Source organism: Pan paniscus, chromosome 9 (assembly GCF_029289425.2).
Source record: "Pan paniscus chromosome 9, NHGRI_mPanPan1-v2.0_pri, whole genome shotgun sequence".
Classification (NCBI taxonomy): Eukaryota; Metazoa; Chordata; class Mammalia; order Primates; family Hominidae; genus Pan; species Pan paniscus.
This window is the reverse complement of record NC_073258.2, coordinates 118,209,194-118,226,924: the sequence shown is the minus strand read 5'-3', so window position 1 is coordinate 118,226,924 and position 17,731 is coordinate 118,209,194. Positions and strand designations below refer to the sequence as shown.

At 54.3% G+C, this 17,731-nt stretch overlaps 1 protein-coding gene across 3 annotated transcripts in view; it reads left to right on the top strand.

The window, feature by feature from the left end:
* Window positions 1–17,731, top strand: part of DSCAML1 (DS cell adhesion molecule like 1) — a 369,345-nt gene that overhangs the window by 272,355 nt on the left and 79,259 nt on the right. For 2 of the 3 annotated variants that reach the window (XM_034933798.4, XM_057299257.2), the window contains exons 5-8: window positions 39–317; window positions 3,750–4,025; window positions 6,400–6,696; window positions 8,508–8,780. In XM_034933798.4, the coding sequence (XP_034789689.3) occupies window positions 39–317; window positions 3,750–4,025; window positions 6,400–6,696; window positions 8,508–8,780 (1,125 nt within the window). Of the gene's footprint in view, window positions 1–2; window positions 318–3,749; window positions 4,026–6,399; window positions 6,697–8,507; window positions 8,781–17,731 lie in introns of all 3 variants that reach the window. The other variant, XM_034933797.4, reaches the window with a different exon arrangement.

Genomic DNA, 17,731 nt, shown 5'->3' with positions numbered 1-17,731 from the left:
AGGGCTGGCCAGGGCTGCCGACCCTCTCTGCCTTCTAGACCCTGCTGAGTCGATCCCCACCATCCTGGATGGCTTCCACTCCCAGGAAGTGTGGGCCGGCCACACCGTGGAGCTGCCCTGCACCGCCTCGGGCTACCCTATCCCCGCCATCCGCTGGCTCAAGGATGGCCGGCCCCTCCCGGCTGACAGCCGCTGGACCAAGCGCATCACAGGGCTGACCATCAGTGACTTGCGGACCGAGGACAGCGGCACCTACATTTGTGAGGTCACCAACACCTTCGGTTCGGCAGAGGCCACAGGCATCCTCATGGTCATTGGTGAGTCGGGGAAGCCCCTTCTGCAGCCCCAGTAACCTTTGAGGGCGCCTCAGGGGTCGGGGGAGGAGTGTGGCCGACAGCTGGACCTGTCTCTGACCAGGCCCTGGGAATAACCCTGGCTGACTGGGGAAGGCAGTCTGGTATCCTGGAAAAGCCCTTGGCTTGAAATCAGGAGGCCTGCCTTTTGTTTCTGGCATTAGCAGATAGTAACTGACTTTGGGCAAATCACATAACCATGACCATCAGCTCAGTGCCGTTCTCTGTAAAATGGGAAAGTGGTCCCAGCCTTCCTACCTCCCAGAGGTCATGAGGCTCCAGTGGGATGAGGAGGGTGATGGTGATGTGCTCGCCATGAGGGCAGGGCTTCCGGGCTTGTAGGGAGGTAGTGTCCAAACCAAGGGAAGCAAGGCAGCTGTCAATCCACTAGAGAGGACATACAGCCCAATCCTAGGGTGACATTCAGGATGTTTCACAATCATTGATAGGGGCACTGATTAATCAGATCAGAAACTGGCCATAAACAAGCAAATCATCTCTGCCAGGACCTTCCAGCTGGATGTCAACCCTGGTTCCTTCCTATTCCTCCTCCTGCCCCTTCTAGGGGTCCAAGGAGCTGGTGTGGAGAGCAGGTGGCCTTAGCATACCCCTGCTGCTGAGGAGCCCCCAAGGCAGGCAGAGAGGGTAGAAGCAGATGGGCGAATGCCCTGGAAAGCACTCTGGATGCGGGTTTGTGAGGCCCAGCTCACCCCTTTCCCCCTACCCCACCTCACCCCTTTCCCCCTACCCCACCTCTCTCCACTCCTGTGTGACCCAGCCTCAAGGTTCCCATCTGTGAAATGAAGAAGTTCCTTCTAGCTCCGGCATCAAGAGTCTGACTCTCTGAGTTCCCTGCTCTCTAGGCTGCAGTGGGGCTGGGATCTGGACACCCTTGAGGAAATGCCGTGCCTCATGAGACAGGAATGAGGCTGTCATTACTAACAGCATCCTGAGGGTTATTCAACGTGGGCAGTGGAAAGAGAACGTCCAGAGGTGATCCCACCTCTCATCCTGGTTGACCAAAGAAACTCTCTTCCCACCTCCCATTCATTCTGAGCATAGGGCAGTAGGGCTGCAGACCCTCAGGCTGACCAGAGAACCACAGCAGAGCCCACTTCTGGGCCTAGTGTCTGACTCCCACAGCCCAGATAAGGGCTGAGTCTCCTTCCTCACAGTCAAGAGAGTCTTGAGAGTTGGAGTGTGTTTATCTACAGTGCCTGGAAGAGCGCCCCCCCAACACAAATTCACTGTCAAGGTGGAAGAACAGAAAGAGCCCCAAGAAATGCTCTGGGATGGCAGTGCACGGTGCAAATGCTTAGGTTAAAACGCTGAAAGCCCTACTTCAGGGGCCTGGGGGTTCCTCTCGTACAAACAAGCCCTGGACAGCAGAGCAGACAGAGGATCAGGATTGGCACCTCCCTTCCTGCCCTAAGCACTGTCTGAAAAAGTTTATTCCAGTATTACCCTCACCTCCTTCCCACCCTCCTGCTCTACACTCTCTCTCTTTCTCTCTCTTTCTCTCCAAGTAGGTCAGAAGGGCAACACACCCTCAAATCCTTGGAAAATCAGCAAACCTTCCTGTAGGTAAATGCAGTGTTCACAGCTCCTGCACCAGTGTATGCAGGCAAGCTGAGACACACAGACACAGGCACACATGTTGAAAATGCACCTGCCCGCCTCCCCATGTACGCATGCACACGTATATGGTGCCTGTACCCATGCACAGCTACACAATCCCTTCACAGGAACATGCCCATATCCAAGTACACTCTCACAGATGTACAGCAAGTCACCACCTCCAGATGTGTACACTCCCACACTGACCCTGAATGCATCTTCTCTATCCCCAGCCCCCTACCCCTCCCCACAGCAGGCTTGTTTGGACCACCAAGGTTCAAGGGGAATCAACGTGACTTTTCTCCATCTGCCAGCCTCTCTACAGCCTCTCCCTGCCAGGTTCATGGAGAGGAAAGCAATGCTTTCCATACCCCCTACTCCTCCACGAAGCCCCCCACCTAACCTGCGCCAAGCCCACACAGGAGCAGTGAGGAGACGGTGGCTGGCAGAGCACTGGGAGCTCCGGCTGGCGACTGGGATGAGCAGGAGGCCACCTGACTCAATGTGCACTGACATTTCCTGGAGAGCAGGCAGAGGCTCTGGGAAACGAGTAGGGAGAAGCAAGCATGCAGTCATTTATGCTTTGGCTGCACTCGGCCCACATGAGCTTGCAATCTTCCTCTCTCCTGCAGGCTTCCTCACTTGGGGTACCAAGCTATACAGGGAGCCTGAGCCCCCATACAGAGCCCCTAGCCCATAGAGATCAAGGAGAGGTCAGTTTGGAGCTTGTAAATGGCTTGCTAAGCCAGTTAGACCATCAGTAATGACTCCAGTCATGGTAGGCCTATGAAGCTGAGAGATGTCACCCTGCTCTCAAGTGGCCCACAGTCCAGAGGGAAAGGGAGACAGACACAAAAGAGGTGATGAAGAGACAGGGTGCTCAGTGTGGTGTGAGTTATACACAGGGGGGCTAGAGGAGGGATCCTTAGCCCAACCTGGGAGGGGGAGTGATGTCCAGGAAGGCTTCCTGGAAGAGGTGACACCATGCGAAGGATGAGCAAGAATTAGGCACAGAATGCTCTAGGTGAGGCCCTGGGGCCAGAAACAGCCCAGGGTATGCAGAAATCGCAGGCAGGTTGCTGGTGCTCTAAAGACCTATGGCTTTGGTGACAACGGAACCCCTTTGAACCCCTACAGTCAGGCCCTTAGGGCCTTAAGGGCCTCAAATGCCATGCTGAATTGGAGTCATGGAAGTTCTGAGCAGCGAGTGGCTGGCTGCAGCATGGAGGACAGCTGGGGGGAGGCAGGGAGGTGCTGCCACGTGGATCCAGGTTGGGAGCTCCAGGCCTGCAGTGGGGCGATGCCGAGCAGGGGGTCCACAGATCCAACTAGAGGAAATCAGACCAGCAGCACATAGCAATGTGTTATCTCCGCAAGTATGGGAGACAGCCTGCTGGGCCAAGGGTGCCCCCCCCCCCCCCCGGTTTCTGAGGTGGGTGGCGGGGAGAATAAAGAGCTAGTCAAGTCTCCGCCCTCCTCAGTGAGCCAGAGGGAGCCTCACACTCTCACCAGGCACAGGGACACGTTTTAGGGGAGCACAGGCCATCAGAACAACAAGTACCAAGAGATCCCTCAGTCTGAGCCTGCCATTTAACAAATGAGTAAACTGAGGACTAGAGTAAGGAATTCCCCAGTCCCAGTCCACACAAGGGGTCTGGAGGCAGAACCTGGGCCTTTTGTGACCCCTAACTACCCCCAGCTACACTCCACTCACAGTAAGCCCTTTTTCTGTTCTTTCCTCCCTCCCATTTCCCCTCACGTCTCCCTGGCCCGGCCCAGATCCCCTTCATGTGACCCTGACACCAAAGAAGCTGAAGACCGGCATTGGCAGCACGGTCATCCTCTCCTGTGCCCTGACGGGCTCCCCAGAGTTCTCCATCCGCTGGTATCGCAACACGGAGCTGGTGCTGCCTGACGAGGCCATCTCCATCCGCGGGCTCAGCAACGAGACGCTGCTCATCACCTCGGCCCAGAAGAGCCATTCCGGGGCCTACCAGTGCTTCGCTACCCGCAAGGCCCAGACCGCCCAGGACTTTGCCATCATTGCACTTGAGGGTGAGCTGGGGCGCCAGGACACAGGGGGCAGGTTCAGGGCTGCCGAGCTCATTCCCTCCCTCCTGCTGAGGTGGGAGCAATGCCAGGAGGCATTAAACCAGCGCTCACTACACACCAGGCCGGTGCACCATCTCACCCTAAGGGCCCTGTGTGGAAGCCCTTTTTTATATTTAAATCTTTTTAATCTTTTTTCCTTTTTTGAGGCAGGGTCCCACTCTGTCTCTCAGGCTGGAGAACAGTAGTGCGATCACAGCTCACTGCAGCCTCAACCTCCCTGGCTCAAGCAATCCTCCCACCTCAGCCTCCCAAGTAGCTGTGACTATGGGCAGGGACCATCTTGCACCATGCTAATGTCCAAGGTTATTCTGTTCACCTGGCTAATTTTTTATGGTGTGTTTTGTTTTGTTTTCTTTTCAGAGACAGAGTCTCACTATGTTGCTCAGGCTGGTCTTGAACTGGGGTGAAGCGATCCTCCTGCCTGGGCTGAGGCCTTTACTTTTTTTTTTTTAATGATGTTACCCATTTTGCTGTTGAGGAAACTGCAGCTTTGGTCACTTGTCCGAGTTCACACAGCTCTGCCCAAGGGACAGAGCGGAGATTTGAGCTCAGGTTTCTTAACCATCATACTCTACTGTCTCTGCCCTTGGAAATTACTAGAATTTCAGTATTAGAGGAGTCTTCAGAGGCTGGAAGAGTGCCAGTGACCTCTAGACTTGCAATTCCTCTCCCTGCCTGAGACCTCTTCAAGGCAAGCTCTGTGTCTCACCAGCATCCTGGGTTTTTACCTGTTTGTTTGTTTCTCTATCTCCTCCTTTAAAGCTGCCAGCACCCGGGGTTCCTTACCCAGCACCTCTGTGTATGGTTGTTCAGGTTGTTCACTGCACACATTGCCCAGCCAAGAGGGTAGGTGAGGACTGAAATCCAGCCTGCACCTCATTTGCCAACCCATCAGCCCTGGCACTGCCTGTGCCCACAAAGAGGCGGCACCACTTTCTCATTTGTACAAAGGAGCAGTGGGGGCTGGCAGAAACCCTGTCCTTACAAACAAGTTTAATGGTTCCCCACCTCCTCCTTCATTGCCACCAAAACAAACACAACACAATTCTGTTCCTTCCAAGGATTTGTCCTAACAAAGATACCAGCCAAACCCAAGCAAGCCCCACAGGTATGGGATCCTCCCCAGGTGTCCTCGTCACAGCCTGTGGGTCTGCACTCCTTGAAGGTGTGAGGCACCCAGGAACCTAAGCCCTCATTCCTCACCCCGACCAGACAAACATTTGTCTTCCTTTTTGTTTCTTGTTTCTGTTTCTTAGAGACGGGTCTCATTGCTCTGTTGCCCAGGCTGGAGTGCAGTGATGCAATCATAGCTCACTGCGGCCTCAAACTCCTGAGCTCAAGCAATCCTCCTGCCTCAGCTCCTGAGTAGCTGGGACTACAGGCATGTGCCACCACACCTGGCTTTTTTTTTTTTACATTTTTTCTAAAGACATGGTCTCCCTACATTGCCCAGACTGGTCTCAAACTCCTGGGTTCAAGGAATCCTCCCATCTCAGCCTCCCAGAGTGCTGAGATTACAAGCATAAGCAACTGTGGCTGGCCTACTTTTAAAGTACTTAATGCCTATTTTAATCCTTTTCAACAATCCTGTGCGGAAGGATGGCCAGGGTTAATGATTACATCCCCGTGTTCCACGTGAGGAAGCCAGGGCACAGAGGTTAATTGTCTTGTCCAAGGTTATTCTGTTAGCCAAGACTTAAGCCCCGGCCAAGACTCCTCACTGCCACGGCCTCTGTGCACTTTCAGCCTCAGACTTAAGGCCTTGTGCTAACAGGGTTGCAGCGCCACCACCCCCTCCTGAGGCCCCACGCAGAGAGAACTGGAATCAGACTCCACAGGGCCAGGCGGTTCCATATGTAGTTCTAAGCAGTTAACTTCTGAGCTTGTGTCTTTATTAATAGAGGAAGAGTTGAGAGGAAGCAGCATTTATCAAGAAATTACAAAGCGCTGTGTGAAGCCTCTGAAATGTATTAATTCATTTTATCCTCAGACTATCCATGAGGTGGGTATAATCATGATTGCTATTATCCCCATCCTCCATCCATGAGACAAAAGACTCAGAGAGGTTAAGCAACTTGCCCAAAGACCCAGAGCTAGTAAGTGATTGAGGGAGGATGCAAACCCTACAGCCTGAATCCATGTACAGCAGTAACCGGCACCACTTGGGGTTGCGGATAGCAGAAGAATTGATGTACACAAAAGTTCTTTTTTGCTCTTATGACTGCTTTTTGCCTCCTCCCCTGCTGAGGTGGGGTGGCTGGGGGGACCGTCTCTCCATGGCTTGGTGACCCTGAAGGGGGCTCCTCGCTCCCTGCAGATGGCACGCCCCGCATCGTCTCGTCCTTCAGCGAGAAGGTGGTCAACCCCGGGGAGCAGTTCTCACTGATGTGTGCGGCCAAGGGCGCCCCGCCCCCCACGGTCACCTGGGCCCTCGACGATGAGCCCATCGTGCGGGATGGCAGCCACCGCACCAACCAGTACACCATGTCGGACGGCACCACCATCAGCCACATGAACGTCACAGGCCCCCAGATCCGCGACGGGGGCGTGTACCGGTGCACAGCGCGGAACTTGGTGGGCAGTGCTGAATATCAGGCGCGAATAAACGTAAGAGGTGCCTGTCTACATTTAAATATCAGAATAGGTTTTTGAGTTCCTTTGCCATCTCTGTGGTTACCATTATTCTTGTGCTGATTAGTACTTATTATTAATCGTCATTTTGATTTTAGTAGAGGTCTCTCTCCCCTCTCTCATCCCCTTTTCCTGCCCTCCTCAAGCGCCATCATCCATTCTTGTGTGCGTGTGTGTCTGGTACAGTTCACACTCATTCACCTCCCCATTCCCCCTCCTCCTTCCTCCTATCCAGAAATCCAGCCAGCCCAGCCCCTTCTCTTTCCCTCTAGCCCATTCCTCCCCATCAAATCTCTCTGGGGCCCAAGTATGCTAAACACCTGCTGGTATCTGCCAGCCCCACCAGGGCCTTGTAAGGGCAAGACAGGGCAGGGGCTGGGGACCAGGCTTGGTCTTTAACATGGTTGCCCACCCAAGCTGTGCTCCCTCTGTCCTCCCACTGAGCCAGCCCCCAAAATGCTCCAGGAGGTATAAGCAACCAGGAGCCAGGGCGTCGTCATCTCCCGCAAGGCTCACACCATCAAGAGTAAGAGGCTGAGGCTGGGTGGGGGTGTCCCAAGGAAGGCAGCCTCCAAGAGTGGGGAAAGGAGTCCTCAAGGGCATCATCCCCACATCTCAGTTCTTCAAGTCACTGTGGTGAGAACACAGTCTCCTCTGAAGCTCTTTGTAGCCCGATGGGGTCTGACTGGTCTTCATCTGACCCTACTGCTGACCCCTGACCCAAGGGCAGAGGAGCAGGGGGACAGCAGGAAGGGAAGGGGCACTGAGCCAGGGGTACCCCTGGTTGCCATGGGGGTAGGAAAAGGAGCAAAGGTGGAGTTTCATGTTGAATTTGCCTGTGCCAAGCCTTGGACTCCTGACAGAAGTGTGGGTTTCCCATCTGGCCACCCTCCTGCCCTCTCCTCTGTATTGGAAGTGGGACAGAGATGCAGGGCCCTGGAAGATTTCCCAGTCGGGCCCTGGAAGATTTCCCAGTTGGGCCCCTCATGTTCTGGATGGGGACCTGAGGCCCAGAGAGTACCTTGTACCCTGTGGAGCACTATCTTGCTTGGTAGCCTCTGAACTCCCTTTCCATCCCCTAGATTGCCATCTGCCCAGCAAGCCTAGCCCAGGACACTCTCTCTCCCCAGCCAGCACTATCAGAGCCCCTTTCACAGCTCCTTCCCAGGGGCCTACAATACACGTTTACTCTAGCCCAGGACACTCTCTCTCCCCAGCCAGCACTATCAGAGCCCCTTTCACAGCTCCTTCCCAGGGGCCTACAATACACGTTTACTTGTTGAACGAAAGTCATCAGCTCACCTGGCGAAGACCTTCCTGTTGTTTTTAAGTAGTTAACTTAAATTCCTTTTGGGTACGAGATCAAAATAAGCAAGTAGAATGGAAACAACAAAATCTCTACCTTTCCACTTTAATCCCAAAATCTTAATCTCCCCATAAATGAGGACTTGCCCTCCCAAATCCCAGTCACTTCTTGGTGGGGCTGCAGTTTGGTCCTATCCCTGTCCCGCGAGGGGAATGGCTCTTGGCCAAGGCATGTATATACTGCGTCCGTTTGCAACTCTTTGAAGCTATTAACAGTGAGTCCTGGAGAGACTGTGGGCACCCCCCAATTCCAGCCCCTGTCTGTAGCTTTGTAAAAAGGCATCCCTGTGCCCCCACCAAATGTCCGCCCCCAAAAGTCTCAGGGGCAGAGTGCCTGAGAAGAGCACCACAGGGTGGTGCCCGGCTGTCCCTGGCTGACGGCAGCACATGCCCTTCTCCTCCTCCTCCTCTCTTCTGACTCCTGCCCAGGCCCCCCCAGCATCCGGGCTATGCGGAACATCACAGCAGTCGCCGGGCGGGACACCCTTATCAACTGCAGGGTCATCGGCTATCCCTACTACTCCATCAAGTGGTACAAGGATGCCCTGCTGCTGCCGGACAACCACCGCCAGGTGGTGTTTGAGAATGGGACCCTCAAGCTGACTGACGTGCAGAAGGGCATGGATGAGGGGGAGTACCTGTGCAGTGTCCTCATCCAGCCCCAGCTCTCCATCAGCCAGAGCGTTCACGTAGCCGTCAAAGGTAGGCCTCCCTCACCAGCCAGGGCCCCTGCCCGCCTGACCACCCAGGATGCGTGGGCCTTTCCCCAGCTGGGACTCAGACAACAATAGGCAATCCTGGGTGAACAGAAGGCTGAGCAAGAGAGGCCCCAGCTTGGCATTCAGAAAAAAGGGAGCAGGGCAGAAGACTGTGGGTGGACGCAGGCCATGAGCTCCTCTACATCCGGGGTCCTCCTCGGGCTGCAGAATAAGACAGCACACACCCCAGGTGCATGAGAGGGTGAGTTACAGATAGAGGAGGCAGGCTGCCTTCTGGGAGAGAGGCCAGGTCAGAGATGGGCTGCATGGGGCCTCTGCTGTTGGGATGGAGCCCCCGGGAGCTCAGCGGGCCCACACAAGGAGGCCACAAGCAACAGGAGGCCAGGGTTGAGAGAGCACGCTGGGAGCCCTGACCCCCTGTGGGATACACAGTACCCAGGCTGCTTCTACAGGACTGGGAACACCCTTCCACCTGCTAGTACTGCTTGAGGCCTGGAAAGTGCTGTGTGGTGCTTAAAAGCCTCCTCCCTCAGGCCGGGCACAGTGGCTCACGTTGTAATCCCAGCACTTTGGGAGGCCGAGGCGGGTGGATCATGAGGTCAGGAGTTTGAGACCAGCCTGGCCCAAATGATGAAACCCCGTCTCTACTAAAAATTCAAAAATTAGCCGGGCGTGGTGGTAGGTGCCTGTAATCCCAGCTACTTGGGAGGCTGAGGCAGGATAATCACTTGAACCTGGGAGGCGTAGGTTGCAGTGAGCCGAGATTGAGCCATTGCACTCCAGCCTGGGCAACAAGAGTTGAAACTCTGTCTCAAAAAAAAAAAAAAAAGCTTCGTCCCTCCTGAGCCCTTGACATCCACCTGGGTGAGGTCTTTGTTTCATGCCTGGTCCTGGGTAGCCACTCACTAAGTCTGTGGATCAAATGAATGAGTGAATATAAATGTTCAAATACATGAGCATGTGAGTCAATGACAATGTCTCCTTGGTTCTGGGGCTGCGAAGGTCTTCGAAACCCCCAAATACATTCTTTGGGACTGACAGACCTGGAGACTGTCTGGTGTGTGACAGGAGGGTGGCCTGGTTGCTCTGGGGCCAGGCTGGGGAGGTGGATACCCCCAGGCTTGACTAAGGAGAAGCCAGTGAAAACCAGGCTACAGGGGTTGGGTACTGAGTCAGCCACGGCTGTGATGGCTGAAGAGCTTATGTCTCTTCGTGAAGAGCCAGGATGGGCTCAGGCCTGGGGAGGATAAGTGGACAGGCTGTCCTCTGCAGCCTGAGGCTCCAGAAGCATGAAGACCTCAGCCTGGGGCTCCGCCTGGGAGGAAGGGAGGTCTGGGGGTCTCCAGCCACCATCCTGGGCTATCGCAGCAGGCTGCGATGGTTATAATGATCTGCCACTGTCACTGCGGCAGGCGCACTGTGTGCCTCTCACATTGCTCCATGCTCCACGTGCAGTGCCATCTTCGACCCCACAGCTGCCCACTCAGCTAAGGCAGGTAACATTTCCTCCCCAGTTTTCGGGGCAGAAAATGGAGGCATAGAAAAGTTAAGAAAGGCCGGATGCAGTGGCTCACGCCTGTAATCCCAGCACTTTGGGAGGCTGAGGTGGGCGGATCACCTGAGGTCAGGAGTTTGAGACCAGCCTGACCAATGTGGAGAAACCCTGCCTCTACTAAAAATACAAAATTAGCAGAGCGTGGTGGCGCATGCCTGTAATACCAGCTACTTGGGAGGCAGAGGTAGGAGAATAACTTGAACCTGGGAGGTGGAGGTTGCAGTGAGCTTAGATCGTGCCATTGCACTCCAGCCTAGGCAATAAGAGTGAAACTCCATCTCAAAAAAAAAAAAAGAAAAAGAAAAAGAAAAGAAAAGTTAAGTAAATTGCCATCTGGTGTCAGAATCTTTCCCAGGTCTGCATAACTCCAGAACCTGGGCTCCAACCGAGAATGGCCCCGAGCCAGGGAAAGGACAGGCTGGAGGGAGGACCGTTTGCTCCATGCTCTGCCTTAGGAATAAAGACATAGAGCTTCTGGGACTGCCAGGGAGGGTGTGGAAGAGACAAGAGTCCTTGAGAACTCTGAGGGCCCTGTCACCTGGGGGCTTCCCTCTCCTGAGCATCTGTGTCACACCCCAGGGCAGTGGGGAGGGGAAGCTGGGGAGAACCCCCTTTGTATCCCCAAGGGAAGAGAGGGAGGAATAGCATTGACCAGGGGAGGAGAGCTAGCAGGAGGCCCATGGAAGGAAGAAAAAGAGAAGAGGGGTCCAGGCCTGGGAAGGGGCTCTGGCATGGGGGGAAGGCCCTGGGGACCCCCCTGGCTGCTGCTTTGCCCAAGACTGGAAGCAACATGGAACACACACACTATCGGCAGCAAGAGGGACGTATGGGAAGAGGAAGGGTTTGTGGAGGACCCTCAAGCATGTGATATCACTGGACATCCGGTGGAAGGGCCTGGTGGCCAGCTGGAAGGACTGAACAGTGGCAGTGGAAGGCTGGGTGGAGACTTCTCCCCCAGCTCCTGCCATCAGTGCACAGGAGCCGAGTCACAAGCCTGTGTGCCCAACACCCATCACAGTGCCAGACAGTGTGTGCTTTGAACTGAAACTAAGACATTAGGCTGAGTTGGAGTGACTTACTAGGAAACCTCACTTTGAGCCCAGGAAAGTGGACTTTTTTTTTTTTCTTTTTTTTGAGATGGAGTCTTGCTCTGTCACCCAGGTTGCAGTGCAGTGGCATGATCTCGGCTCACTACAACCTTCTCCTCCTGGTTTCAAGCAATTCTCCTGTCTCAGCCTCCTGAGTAGCTGGGACTACAGGCACACGCCACCACGCCCAGCTAATTTTTGTATTTTTAGTAGAGATGGGATTTCACCATATTGGTCAGGCTGGTCTCGGACTCCTGACCTCAGGTGATCCACACACCTTGGCCTCCCAAAGTGCTGGGATTACAGGCATGAGCCACTGCTCCCGGATGAAAGTGGACTGTCAAAGTCTACTTTGAGAACTTACTAGGAAACCTCACCGTGGCCATCTGAGGCCTGGGAGGAGAGAGGAGACCCTCACAGCCAAACACCCATTTCCCTGCTGTTGCAAGGGAGCCATGTGGAAGGGCATCCTGGCCACTTTCTCTGCCCAGCCCAGGGGCCTTGCCGTACCACCAGGGACCTCACAACCCCCAGCCCACATCCCCGCCCCTGACATCTGGGACAAATCAGCTTGGTGGCTGTGTACACAGCTCAACCTGCCTCCTTTAAGCAGCATCACGGGCCGGGCCGCCTGTATCCATTTCCCTTACAAGCAGTGGACCGAGAGTTTAAGTGTAAACATCACATATTAAAACATCTAACCTTTGCTCCACTCCCTGCGCCAGCCCTCACTGGCAAGCATTTGGTCGGGTTTGTTGGCTTAAAAAAAATAATAACGGCTGCAGCGGGCCTCAGAGGACTCGGAACGTCCTGAAAGCTGCTTCTGCTCATCAATTATTCAGCCCCATTCAGGGAGTGATCAGTCCTAATGAATTGAATCTGATGCATTCCGTCTCAGCGACTCGCTGGGCCTGTTGTGATGGTGCTGAGCGACAGTGTCTCTGCAGCCCAGGGAGAAGGAGGGAAGTGGGGGGAAGGGGAGGGGTGTGTGTGTGTGTGTGTGTGAGATCCTAGAGGACAGAGCCCATGCCTTGGCCACGTGTGAGTCCCCAGCACCCAGCATAAGCTGTGCATAGCAGGTGTGTGGGGGGGTGTGTGTGTGTGTGTGTGTGTGTGTACACAAACTTGCATGCACATCTTCCCCCTTCCCCACCCTCAGGGTCTGAAAAATCCCAGAAATCCAGCCCTGAGGCGGGTGTAGTCACCTGTTTTCTCTCTGGACCAAGAAGCAGCATTGGTGTGAGGGGCTCTGGGACATGCCTCCACCACTCCAAAAGCTCAGGCCCCCTCATCCCCATTTTTTCCCTGACTCCCTCTCCCACCTCATTAGAATGCACTTTTGCAGAAGAACCATCAGAGCTGATTATGATCACGCTGCTTGATTAGCGGATGCGCTGTTCCAAGAACTACCCAAGGAGGGGGGTGGAGGAGGTGCCCGTGGGCATGGCGGGGGCCCTGACTTGCAGGGGGAGAAGGGTATGGGCCTGGGGGCAGCTCTCCAGACCCCACTGCTGCTGCCCGACTAGGAAGTGCATCCCACTCAAGGTTCAGAGCAGAGAGCTAGAAAGTAGAAAAGGGCAAGTTGGGGGGGCAGGGACGGTGGGGACAGAGCACCAGAAGTGTGAGATAAAACTGGAAGTCTCCCACCCCAGCTCTCTGTGGGGCCAAGGGTCAGTGGGCAGGGTGGGGCTGAAACCCATGCTGCTCCATGAGCTGGAAAAACAATTGCTGACTCCATTCCTTCTGGGACTGCTTGTCTTCTAACGAATTTTTCTAACACTAAGCTGCGAACAGCAGCACACACCCAACATGCATGCACATGTGTGCAGAGACCTGTGTGTGAGCACTCGTGCGTGTGCACCCTGGTACGTATTGCATGCACGTGCAGCCAATTAACACATTAGCCCATTCACACTTGAGCACACATACATAAACATGCATGCCAGCAGTTACACATACGCAAGTGTGTTGTCCACGAGGGCCCTCCCGTAAGGCAACATTCCTGAGCCCAAAAGGTGGCTGCAGGTGGGACCATATGAAATATTGCCCAAGGGAGCCTGCTGCGTTCCAGTAAAGTGGGAGGAGCAGAGAGGAGAGAGGGTGGAGGGTGCTTTGAAGGCTGTGTGTGCCTTGGCATATGTGACACTGGCTGGCAGTGGAGAGCCAGGCTGCAGGGGAGGCTGGTATTTGTCTCTGGTCATCCAGAGAAATCCTTGGCAGGATGCTAAGAGGAAAGCACACAGATCAAACCTAGATTTGGTGACTTTAGAGCCACCTGTAGCTGAAAAATAATGTAGCACAAAAGCATCTCTGGGCATGCAGGCTGAATGTTTAATTAACTAGGAAGGCAGGGCTGCAACTGGGGCCCCTTTGCATTGGCTCCGTGAAGAAACATCTCCATTCCTACATCTGAGCTTCCGAGGCCTTCTTGAGCCAAAACAAGGCCAAGAGGTGCTTTCTGCCCATGCTCAGCAGGACCAGGACAGGGAGGTGGTACCAGGCTTCTGTGGAGGACAAGTGGAAGAGGGACATACTCACCCACACACAAACACCCTCTCTCCCAAATGCCCATGTTCCCTCCTCCCTCCCTAATTTTTCCCTAGCTGTTCAATGATGAGCTTCAGCACTGCTCCATCCAGCCTCTGCCGTATGCCTGGGAGCATGTGCCAGAGACCCTCTCCCACCCTAACGAGTAGGTTGGGGGTTTCTATGATGATAAGCCTAAGGGAGAGTCAGCCACCTGGCCAAGTGCCTGCTACTGGTGAAGGTGGAGATTTGAGAGGAACCTCACTGGGATCCACAGGAAAGGGGCACAGCAGGCTCCCTAGGAGGAGATGGCCTGCATGCCATTTGGGGGAGGAACACCAAGGAAGCCACTGCCAACAACCTTACTTCCTCAGCCAAGGGAGCCAGTAACAAAGGATGAAGCAAACTCCCGTGGGACAGACAGGGCTCATGACGATGGTAGTGGTGATGAGGATAACGACCACGAATGTCATTCATTCAGTGACATCTACTGTGCCTCCACTAGATTCCAGGCACTATTTTAGGTTCTATGAATACAGCTATGCTCAAAATAGACAAAAATCCCTGCCATCAGGGAGTTTACATTTTAGTGAGGAAAGGGATCCTACGGCAAATACCCCAGAGATGTCTCCTGTCAAACAGGAGACAGGCTGAGAGTGCCAAGGAGACGGGGTTTGCAATTTCAAATAAGGCGATCCGGGATGGGCTTCCTGAGAAGAGAGGGTTGTGTAAAAAACTTAAGTCAGCTGTCATTATTCCCAAAATATGGGACTTGTTTTAACTAGAAAATCAGTGTCTGACTTTAGAGATTAGTTGGTTCAACCGCTCCATTTTGCAGATGAGAAAACTGAGGTTAGACTGGATGGTGATGAGGAGGTGCCTTGCCCACAGTCACTTGAATGGGTAGCAGAGTCTGGAACCGGGTGTTTTGGGTTCCAGGCATGGCTAGTGCCCCATCTCCGTGCAGCAAGGGCAAAGAAGCCCAGGCTTCCCATGGCGCACAGTCTGCTAGCAGGTGCAGTAAATAAAAGGCTCCATCTCAAAGAGAGATGATGAGAGACACCATTAAATGTTTATGAGCTGGGCTGGTGGTCAGCACGCCTTCCTCTGTGCAGCACTCCCAAACAAGTGGCCATAAAAGCTTTATGGTGACTGGACACTGAATGGCCTGCCTCGACCATTGTGTCTTCTCAGCCACTCAGGCCTCTGCCTCTTCACCATTGCAGCACCTTGCTAAAGATGACTGTGGCCAGAGCAGGGCTTCTGGGGAGAAAGCCCTGGGTTGTGAGGCATTCATGCCCCCTACATCCAGCTGCCTGCTAGGGACACGCTGGGACTCGGGGACAGATCTGTAGGCTAGACTCCACAGTAAAGAGGGCCCAGGTCATCACCGGGGTGCAGGGGGTCAGACCCCACCTCCGGGAGGATGGCTTTCCCAGAAATGGAAATGGCCAGGCACACATGCATCTACTAGCCCTGAGCACTGGAGAGGGCGCCGCTGACTCACAGGTCAGAAGGCAGCCCCATTTGGACAGCCATGTACATATATGGAGGAGTTCCCACCCTGCTTTGGAGACCCCACTCACAGCACTCCTAGTACCGAATGAGCTGGTGGAGAAGCCATGATCCCTGGGCTCTCTTCCCACTCCAGGCTGCCCAGTGTGTGTATTGGCCGGATGTGAGTGGCTAGCCTGGAGCACTAGCCATGCATCGCACCTGCCCATCCCCCAGAAGCAGGGTTGGAGAGGAGCGAGGAGCCTGCCTTGGGCCTCTGGGAGGTCATCTGGTCATCTGCCTCCCAACAGCCCTCTGGGAGCACGGGACCAGCCCAGCTGCATGTCTAACTCCCCAGGATGGATGTTGGCTGCTACTTCTTCAGTGGCCTCTCGGAGCTGTTGATGTTATTCAGAAGACCAGAAGGAATGACAGCCCCTTGGCTCAGCCTCCTCCGTCTCCTTCACCCCATGTATTGTTTGAAAGCATGTGTGTCCTTTAACTCTCAGCTCAAATTCCACTCCTCCATGAAGCTGCAGTCACCCCCAGCCGATGGCATCGCCCTCTGCTTGAGCTCAGCATCTGTATATCCAGGCAGTCCTTGTCTAATCATCTTTGGGGAAGTATCTTGCCTTCCCTAGTAAACGAGAAGCTCCCCAAGGCTCCGTCTGTAGCTGAAGTGTGTTTCTACTTTCCCCAGCCCACACGGAGCATAATGCCTTCACAGAGGAGCATTTCATAAATATTAGATGAATTAGTTAATTAATGAATTAACCTGCCTTAGTAACTTGCTCCATTATCTAAATTCCTCCTTACTGAGAGAGACAGTCTTCTTGCCTGAACTAAACCTTCCTGCCTGATTTCACTATGTCTCTATCCGCTGGCTCTGGCCTCAATGGAAACATGGTGTTCTGGCCGTCTGTGCCCGGGCTTGGCCGTCCAGACTCCACAGCCCCTTAGCTTTTCTCTCGGCTCTGCAGAACCTTCTACCTCCTTGCTTTGCCCATACATCCTGTTCTCCAGCTCCTCATCACTGCCTCCACCCTCCCCTTGCTCGTGTTCAAGCATACACAGGGCTCTCAAATCACAGCAGCTTGTTCCGTGCTGTGACAGCAAGGGCCTGGCCCCTAGGAGGGACCAAGGGACCAAGGTTCCAAAACCCCAAAGCATCTCGAGGAGCAGCACAGACCCCCCGTCTTATTCTGGCTGAGCCCCCATCCTGTGCTTGCCGCACCCCCTGCCCTCTCGCAGGTGAACTTCTGAGGTCACCCTAGGAAATGATATTGAGACATACGTTTGTGCATTTCCTCACCCGACAAGCATTCACCGGGCACCTACAGTTTGCTGGGTGAATAAGTCCTAGTTATATAAGGACTTATATAGGGAGTTACCCCAGAGAGGGGGTAATGCAGTTACCCCGACAGCCATGTGATATGTGCCCTAATCCAGGTGTGGACCGAAGGCTTCAGGGCTGTGTGGAAGGAAGGTGGGCTTCACAGAAGAGGTAGCATTTGAGCAGGATCTGAAAGGATATAGGGGAGTTTCCCAGGGGAGTTTCCCAGGAGGCCTTTGTGAGCAGGAGAAGGACTTGGCCAGAACTGGTTCTTCTAGGCCTAAGGAAACAAACTGGGCGGCACATCTGGGTCTCTGCTACAATCCATCAGAAAGCCCAAGGGAGCTGGGAGGCCTAGATCTGACCTAGGGATACACACCACCTAGGAGGGGGGTCAGCAGAGGCCCAACAAGAGAAATCTCGGGGAGGTCTCAGGAATGGGCATTGAGCCATTGCTAGAGTCAGGGCTCCAGAGAAATCTATCTGAAGATGTCTAAGGCCCAATAAACCACTCAGAATACTGGGGGCAGAGTCCCAACCCAGGAAAAGAGGCCGCCAGAGACTGGGATGAGGTGGTCCAGGCCATGACCAGAACCCCGGAAAAGCTGGCTGGGATTTAGGTTCCAGGTGGATCTGGAATAAGGTGGATGAAAGCCAGCTGGTAGGTGAGGAGCCCATGTGCTTGGGGATGAGAAGGACAGACGCCCAGCGGTGTTCACTCGGGCAGGCTGAGGTGTGGGGCTGTGGCATTCACGGCATGCTGGTGGGAGCACAGGCTGGAGTGAGCGCGAGGTGGAAGATGACATTGGAAGGGTCACCTGAGGGCCCTACTGACGGTCACAGAGGCCACATCCCTCCTAAATATCACTTCCTCTGGACCTAGAGCTCCTGATCAAGAACTCTCCCAGGATCCAAAGGGCTGCCTGGGTTTTTCTGTG